Raw genomic sequence first — 9,290 nt, forward strand, 5'->3', positions numbered from 1 at the left:
TCTTCTCTGATTGCTGTAGCTATTACTTCCAAAGCTATGTTGAATAATAGTGGTAAGAGTGGACACCCTTGTCTTGTTCCTGATATTAGGGGGAATGCTTTCAGTTTATCAACATTGAGAGTAATGTTTGCTGTGGGCTTATCATATATGGCCTTTACTATGTTGAGGTAGAGTTCCTTCTATGCCCATTTTTTGAAGAGTTTTCATCATAAATGGGTGCTGAATTTTGTCAAAGGTTTTTTCTGAATCTCTTGAAATTATCATATGGTTTTTATCTTTCAGTTAATATGGTGTATCACATTGATTGATTTGCATATATTGAAAAATCCTTGCATCCCTGGGGTAACCACACTTGATCATGGTGTATGAGCTTTTTAATGTGTTGCTGAATTCTATTTGCTAAAATTTTGTTGAGGATTTTTGAATATGTGTTCATCAGTGATATTGGCCTGTAGTTTTCTTTTTTTGTGTTGTCTTTGTCTGATTTTGGTATCAGAGTGATGGTGGCCTTGTAGAATGAGTTTGGAAGTGTTCCTTCTGCAATTTTTTGAAAGAGTTTTAGAAGGATAGGCATTAGCTCTTCTCTAAGTGTTTGATAGAATTCTCCTGTGAAGCCATCAGGTCCTGGGCTTTTGGGAGATTTTGGGGGAGATTTTTATCACAGTTTCAATTTCAGTGCTTGTAATTGGGTTATTCATAATTTCTGTTTCTTTCTGGTTCAGTCTTGGAAAATTGAACTTTTTAATCTGTCCATTTCTTCCAGGCTATCCATTTTATTGCCATATAGTTGTTCACAATAGTCTCTTATAATCTTTTGCATTTCTGCATTGTCTGTGGTAACCTCTTCTTTTTCATTTCTAATTTTTTTGATTTGATTCTTCTCTCTTTTTTTCCTGATGAGTCTGGCTAGAGGTTTGTCAATTTTGTTTATCTTCTCAAAGAACCAGCTTTTAGGTTTTTTTTTAATTTATATTTATTTATTTTAATTAGAGGCTAATTACTTTACAATATTATATTGGTTTTATCTTTACTATTGTTTCTTTCATTTCTTTTTCATTCATTTCTGCTCTGATCTTTATGATTTATTTCCTTCTGCTAATTTTGAGGTTTTTCTTGTTCTTCTTTTTCCAGTTGTTTTAGGTATAAAGTGAGGTTTTCTATTCAATGTTTTTCTTGTTTCTTGAGGTAGGATTGTATTCTATAAACTTCCCTCGTAGAACTGCTTTTGTTGCATCCCATAGGTTTTGAGTTGTAATGTTTTCATTGTCATTTGTTTCTAGGAGTTTTTTGACTTCCCTTTTGATTTCTTCAGTAACCTGTTCGTTATTTAGAAATGTATTGTTTAATCTCCACGTGTTTGTGTTTTTTACAGTTTTTTTTTTCTTGTATTTGATATCTAGTCTCGAGGTGTTGTGTTTGAAAAAGATGCTTGATACGATTTCAATTTTCTTAAATTTCTTGAGGTTTGATTTGTGACCCAGCATGTGGAGAATGTTCCATGCGCACTTGAGAAGAAGGTGTATTCTTCTGCATTTGGATGGAATGTCCTGAAGATATCAATGAGACCTATCTTGTCTAATGTATCATTTAAGACTTGTGTTTCCTCATTAATTTTCTGTTTTGATAATCTGTCAATTGGTGTAACTGGGGTGCTAAAGTCTCCTACAATTATTGTGTTAATGTTGATTTCTCCTTTTATGTCTGTTAGTGTTTGTCTTATGTATTGAGGTGCTCTTATATTGGGTGCATAAATATTTCAATTATGTCTTCCTCTTGGATTGATCCCTTGATCATTAAGTAGTGTCCTTCCTTATCTCTTGTGATATTCTTTAAGTTCTACTTTGTCTGATATAAGAATTGCTACTCCAGCTTTCTTTTGCTTTCAATTTGCATAGAATATGTTTTTCCATCCTCTCTCTTTCCGTCATATGTGTCTTTAGGTCTGAAGTGGGTTTCTTGTAGACAGGATATATACGGGTCTTGTTTTTGTATTCATTCAACCAGTTTGTGTCTTTTGGTTGGAGCATTTAATCCATTTACATTTAAAATAATTATTGAAATATACATTCCTATTGCCATTTTATTAATTGTTTGGGGTTTATTTTTGTAGATCTTTTTCTTCTCTTATATTTCTTGACTATGTAAGTCCCTTTAACATTTGTTGTAAAGCTGGTTTGGTGGTACTGAATTCTCTTAACTTTTGTTTATCTGAAAAACTTTTGATTTCTCCATCAATTTTGTTTGGGATCCTTGCTGGGTAGAGTAATCTTGATTGTAGATTTTTCCCTTTCAGTACCTTAAATATATCCTTTAATTCCCTTCTGGCCTGTGGAGTTTCTCCTGAAAGATCAGCTGTTAAACATATGGGGTTTCCCTTGTAAGTGACTTGTTGCTTTTAATATTCTTTCTTTGTGTTTAATCTTTGTTAGTTTGATTAGAATGTGTCTTGGTGTGTTTATCTTTGGGTTTATCCTGTATGGGAGTCTTTGCCCCTCTTGGATTTAATTGACTATTTCCTTTTCCATCTTGGGGAAATTTTCAACTATAATCTCTTCAAAAATTTTCTCATACCCTTTCTTTTTCTCTTCTTCTTCTTCTGGGAACCCTATAATTCAAATGTTGTGGCATTTAATATTGTCCCAGAAGTTTCTGAGACTATCCTCAGTTCTCTCATTTTACTTTATTCTGCTCTTCAGCAGTTATCTGCACCATTTTATCTTCCAGCTCACTGATCCATGTTCTGCTTCATATATCCCATTATTGATTCCTTCTGGAGTATTTTTAATTTTAGTAGTTGTGTTGTTTGTCTCTATATGTTTATTCTTTAATTTTTTTAGGTCTTTGTTAATTGATTCTTGCATTTTCTCCATTCTATTTTCAAGGTTTTTGATCATCTTTACTATCATTATTCTCAATTATTTTTCAGGTAGTTTGCCTATTTCCTCCCCATTTATTTAGACTTCTATGTTTCTAGTTTGTTCCTTCATTTGTGCAGTATTTCTCTGCCTTTTCACTATTATTTTTTAGACTTACGTGTTTGAAGTCTCCTTTTTCCTGGCTTCAAAGTTGAATTCTTTTTTCTCTTGGTTTCTGCCCTCCTAAGGTTGGTCCAGTGGTTTGTGTAAGCTTTATATAGGGTGAGATTTGTGCTGAGTTTTTTTTTTCCCCCTCTGATGGGGAGGGCTGAGTGAGGTGGTAATCCTGTCTGCTGATGATTGGGTTTGCATTTTTGTCTTGTTTATTGTTTGGATGAAGCATCCGCACAGGGTGCTACTGGTAGTTGGGTGATGCCAGGTCTTGAATTGAAGTGGTTTCCTTTGTTGGAGTTCTCACTATTTGATGTTCCCTAGGGTTAGGAGTTTTCTGGTAGTCTAGGGTCTTGGAGTCGGTGCTCCCACTCCGAAGGCTCAGGGCTTGATCTCGAGTTTTCCGTGGTTCTATATATTCTTTTCTGGTGTTCAGGTACTCTTGTCTGCTCTCATCTGGTGTTCTGTAAGCACTTCTGTGTCTGAAGGTGTATTTCTGATGTATTTGTGGAGAGAAATGTACTCCATGTCCACCTACTCCTCTGCCATCTTGTTCAATCTTTGGTAGACTTTTTAATGATGGCCTTTTGACCAGTGTGAGGAGGCACCTGTAGTTTTGATTTGCATTTCAGAGACAACATCCTTATCTTTTCTTCCACTTTGGATCAGCCCATATTGGTAGGCTCCTCTCTCTAGGTTCATTCTCATGGGGCATCCAGGTATTATGGAGTCTGAAGTTCATAGAACTTAAGGGACCCTCAGTAAAAAAAAGATAGAAAATTACTTAAGGACAAAAATAAATACTTATTTTGAAGAGGAGTATGCACATATGGGCCCTTTGTGCATAAGGGCCCTGAAGCTTAGGCTTCATTAATTTCATGGTAAATCCACAATGCCTTCCCCAAGTCTTGTCTTCAGACCTTGAAGCTGACTACACATACTACCGGACAAGCTTTACTACCATGACTTCAACTATCCCCTCTGGATAAATGATTCCAAATCCATGTCTTGCATCTTTAACTCTGTTCTAAGCTGCAGACCAGTATGTTCAGCTGCCCTCCACACTGTATCACTGGAAATGCTGACAGTCATGTCACACAAATCCATTTAATCAGACTTGCCTTGCCTGCCCTTAGAACATTCTCTCCCTTTATTTCTGTACTGGAAGGAGCCATGCTGGCCCAGGAATGGAAAACTAAGCCCACATACCACCAGTCATTCTCCACTCACCACCGAATCCTCAGTTGGGAACCAGATATTGACATGGCTCCCTCCTCAGCATCCCTCGGACCTGCCCCCTTCTCCACATCTTCCCGAGATATCTTCTACCATCCACCTCAAGTGTAATTGCAGTGTACTCTAATGGGTCTCCTTTCTTCCCATTTGTTCTTTCCCCAATTCCATTCTGAAGACCAACTCATTTTTTCCAAGATACAGATCTAGCCATGTGATGTCTCTTCCTCTGTGGTCCCCATTGTTATGAGACCATGTTCAGGTGCGTGGGTAAGGCACACAGGCTTCTACATGGTCCCAAGGGCCTCACTGGCCACCACTGCCCTGAATACACACCTTTTGTGCCACCGAAGTAACCCTTTTATCTTCTTCTTTACCCCGTGTCCTCATTCCATCTCTCCCATCACCGCCTGTCTCCGCATCCTCTCCACAGTGTCCATCTGGACCATATCTGCTTGTCTTTTACTGCTCAGGCCCATATTATTTGAACTTAGAGCCCTCTTCAGTCCTGAGTACTGTTAAGCTCCCATGGCTTCCTGCATCTCAGGCCAAATTCTGCTACAATTCTGGCCCCTTTTGCTGTATCTAGTTGTGAAGAATTAAATAAACATCCTTTCTCTTCTCAGCAACCAGGCTGATTTGGTATACTTTCAGTTTCAGTGGTATCTCCAGAGTACACAGGTCTATTCTGTGGTTTTCTCCTCCTGGTAGGACTGTTACAAGACGTACACTAGGACACAAAACCGACCTCGGCACAATTGCAGCTTCCCGGTCATTGCTGTCTGCAACCTTCCAGCGCTCTTCTGTCTCTCCTCCCATTTTCTTTCCTTTCTTCCTGAATTTCATGGACTTGTTTCAGTAAAACTGACACCTGCTGCAGGGTTCTTCTGAAATGACAAAAGTTAATACTCATGGTGAAAATAGCACCAAATATAAAATTGGAAGCTATCAATAATTATGTGGGTGAAATGGCCCCTCATACTGTATCATACTGATAAAAAAAAAAAAAAGAAAAAGAGGAGCCTGAGGCTTCCTGAGTGTTAGGTTACAAAGAACACCTAGAGATAATTAGTTCATTTACCTAGAGGTGCACCACAGTGTTTCCATTTTCATTTCAGTAATTTGCAATTGAATCAAAGGAAAAATGCAGTTCCTTGGTTGCAATAGCCACATTTCTAATGCCCAGCAGCCCCATGGGCAGTAGCTCCTGTATTGGATGGGGCAGATATAGAATGTTTCCCTCATGGCAGCAAGTTCTGCTGGGCAGTGCTACCCTAAGAAGTATAATCTAGAAGAAGCAACCCATGTTTGATTGCCTGGGAAATAGATGGGGAAACAGTGGAAACAGTGTCAGACTTTATTTTTCTGGGCTCCAAAATCACTGCAGATGGTGACTGCAGCCATGAAATTAAAAGATGCTTACTCCTTGGAAGGAAAGTTATGACCAACCTAGATAGCATATTGAAAAGCAGAGACATTACTTTGCCAACAAAGGTCCATCTAGTCAAGGCTATGGTTTTTCCTGTGGTCATGTATGGATGTGAGAGTTGGACTGTGAAGAAGGCTGAGCGCCAAAGAATGGATGCTTTTGAACTGTGGTGTTGCAGAAGACTCTCGAGAGTCCCTTGGACTGAAGGAGATCAGCCCTGGGATTTCTTTGGAAGGAATGACGCTAAAGCTGAAACTCCAGTACTTTGGCCACCTCATGCGAAGAGTTGACTCATTGGAAAAGACTCTGATGCTAAGAGGGATTGGGGGCAGGAGGAGAAGGGGACGACAGAGGATGAGATGGCTGGATGGCATCATGGACTCAATGGACGTGAGTCTGAGTGGACTCCGGGAGTTGGTGATGGACAAGGAGGCCTGGCGTGCTGTGATTCATGGGGTCGCAAAGAGTCAGACATGACTGAGTGACTGAACTGAACTGAAAGACAAGGGTGGATCTTCTAAAGACGAAAACCACAAAGGGTCACTGGGAGAAGTGTATGGTTTGTTCCGCTAGTGCTTGCCTTGTCTGTTTGGAATCAGTTTGTAATGGTAGAGGTTGGGACCAGCTGGTTGTTGAGCCCCAAGTCTATTTGTTGACCCTACAGAGCACAAAGGTCACCACTGGATTTTTTTTCTGTTGATCACCCCCACCCCCCTGTTTTTGGAGAAGCATTTTCTCTGGTTTATCCTGGGCACTTGCTACTTGCTCTGTTACACCCTCCATGGAGTCATGGAACAGGCTATTTCTGATGTGCTTATTTAAGGTAGAAGACAATTCCCATGAATATATCTCATTTGCTGGGATCCAGCACATCTGCTCACTCAGGGAAACTGATCTGTGCTGATTATACTAGGGGAGGTGAGTAGGCAACTTCCCGGGAACAGACCATGAATTTCTTTCTGAAGACAACATCCTCTTTGTTTGGGAGTACTTGGAAGGCTGAGGGAAATTATTTGGAAGACACCATCATTCTGCACTTATAAGACAAGAATATTTTCCTCCAGTATAGAGTGTGCCCAAGGAAATCTGTTCTCCCTAAAAGATAGAGGTTACAGACCTGGGAAAATTCATGTCTGGTTTAAAATTTAAAATAGGCATTCCAGATCTTGCTCTTACAACGGGTGGATTCTCAATGCTATTTTCCAGGAACATTGTATTTTCCTTTTAATAGATAACTTCTTGGGTAAGTGTTAGGCTGAAGTAAATAATAAATTAGCTTGATTTGCTTAGGCCTTTAGAATCCTGGAACATTTGGGGATTAGGCAAGGGATTGAGAGATGGTTTGAAAAAAAAAAGGGAAATAAGCATGATAAGCAAGTGAGGAGTTCTCTTGAATTTTGTCAAGTGCTTTTTCTTCATCCGTTGAGAAAATCATATGATTTTTACACTTCATTCTGCTAATGTGGTGATCATGTTTATTGATTTGTATATGTTGAACCATCCTTGCATCCCAGAGGTAAATCCCACTTGATCATGGTGTACAATCCTTTTAATGTGCTGTTGAATTTGGTGTGCTAGCATTTAATCGAGAAAAGCTTTATTGATTCATTCACTCACTCATTTATACATTGTCTGGTATATCTGCCATATACTATACACTGTGCCAAATAATAGCTCTAATTGTATTACCCTTTTCACATACATTATGTGACACTTTATGACAAACTTGTAATGCTTTTTTTTTTTTTTTAAATATTGTCTTCATGGTTGAGGAAATTGAGGCTCATAGAGGGTAAGTTACCCTCAAGGTCACACAGCCAGTTGCCAGTTGTTAGTGAGGTTAGTATTCGTTTTTTAAGCTGTGCAGGTCTCACTCATGCAGGTCTCTCTTTTCTGCATTTGCTTTCTTGTAGATCCTTGTTCCCTGGCTCCAGTGAAAGGGAGTGCCAGGATTATGTCCTGAAATGGTCCTATAATCAGAAGGAACAGGCTTGCCGACAATTCTGGTATGGTGGCTGTGGGGGCAATGCCAACCGGTTCGAGACCAAGGAAGCGTGTGAAGCTCAATGTGTTCCAGTTTCCCTGTAGAGTCAGGAGGAGCCTCAGCACTGCTGCCTCTGTCTTAAAAACTCATGGAATGGAGATTACCTTTCCTGAGACAGAGCCGCACAGCTCAGAAGTGATGAAGCCCACACCACAACCTCAGAGTTGGACCCCTCAACTTGTGAAGTGTTTTCTGCCGGCGAGGGCTTGGGCCAGATGATTTGTGAAGGACTGCACTCTAGTAGTTTCAAAAAAAAAAAAGGAATTGAAACTTTCCTGAAAATTCTCTCAATGATTTAAAAACTGTGTAAAAAAGAAACTTGACATTACCTAAACTTTTTCTTGGCCTGGTAGCAAAAAGAAATTTTTCTTGACATTGTAAGTAAAACCTCATTTGGAAATGAGTTAAAACGATATCCTTTTTTATCATTAAGACAACATGGAAGCATTAGTTTGGGGGGGGGGTGGGCGCTGAAAAAGGAATAGCTAATGTGAAATTTCATCCTTATTACCTAGTGTAGGAATAAAGGCATTCTTGATTAAACCACATGGTGTGAGATGATATATGATACCACTCACTGTGCTCTGTGTTATACTGTGTGAAGTAGCAATAGAGGGAAAGGAAACAGCAGTGAGTTTGTTATGGGCTGGATCCATTGACATCAACTACAATGACTTTTCTCCACCAAAATTTGGGGAATAGGCAATTCAGGTGACCTTGTCAATACATATATGGGACGAAGGACCTAGGTTCACTCTGCAGAAGGAATTTTGCAATATGGTAGGATGACTGTGATATTTGCAAGATCTTCCTCCAACTCACAGCTCAGTTCTCCAGGCTCTGAACTTGGGTTCAGCTTCAGGGAAGAACCAAACTGCATGGAATTCTGGAGCATCATGTAATAGCTCAGGCTGCCATGACAAAACAGCATAGACTGGGTGGCTTAAGAACAGAAATTTATTTCTCACAGTTCTGGGGGCTGCAAGTTCGAGATCAAGGTGTTGGCTAATTGGTTCCTGGTGAGAGCTCTCTTTCTGGACTGCAGAAAACTGCCTTCTCACAATGTCCTCAAATAACCTTTCTTCTCAGTGAAGAGAGAGACACAGTTCAGTTCAGCTGAGTTGCTCAGTTGTGTCCGACTCTTTGCGACCACATGGACTGCAGCACGCCAGGCTTCTCTGTCCATCACCAACTCCCGGAGCTTGCTCAAACTCATGTCCATTGAGTTGGTGATGCCATCCAACCATCTCATCCTCCTGCCTTCAGTCTTTCCCAGCATCAGGGTATTTTTAAGGAGTTAGTTCTTTGCACCAGGTGGCCAAACTATTAGAGTTTCAGCTTTAGCCTCAGTCCTTCCAATGAATATTCAGGACTGATTTCCTTTAGGATTGACTGGTTGGATCTCCTTGCTGTCCAAAAGACTCTCAAGTGTCTTTTCCAACACCATAGTTCAAAAGCATCGATTCTTCAGCACTCAGTTTTCTTTATGGTCCAACTCTCACATCCATACATGACTACTGGAAAAATCATAGCTTTGACTAGATGGACCTTTCTTGGC

The 9,290-nt window shown here is 39.8% G+C and overlaps 1 protein-coding gene across 1 annotated transcript in view; it reads left to right on the top strand.

The window, feature by feature from the left end:
- The window catches only part of LOC102283468 (collagen alpha-4(VI) chain-like), a 121,320-nt gene extending 113,156 nt beyond the window's left edge, over positions 1-8,164 (top strand). Inside the window, 1 exon segment of the mRNA XM_070364681.1 lies at positions 7,602-8,164. Coding sequence (XP_070220782.1) covers positions 7,602-7,651 — 50 coding nt within the window. The 3' untranslated portion in view covers positions 7,652-8,164.
- Positions 8,165-9,290: the final 1,126 nt, after the last annotated feature.

This window comes from Bos mutus, chromosome 1, assembly GCF_027580195.1.
Source record: "Bos mutus isolate GX-2022 chromosome 1, NWIPB_WYAK_1.1, whole genome shotgun sequence".
NCBI lineage: Eukaryota > Metazoa > Chordata > Mammalia > Artiodactyla > Bovidae > Bos > Bos mutus.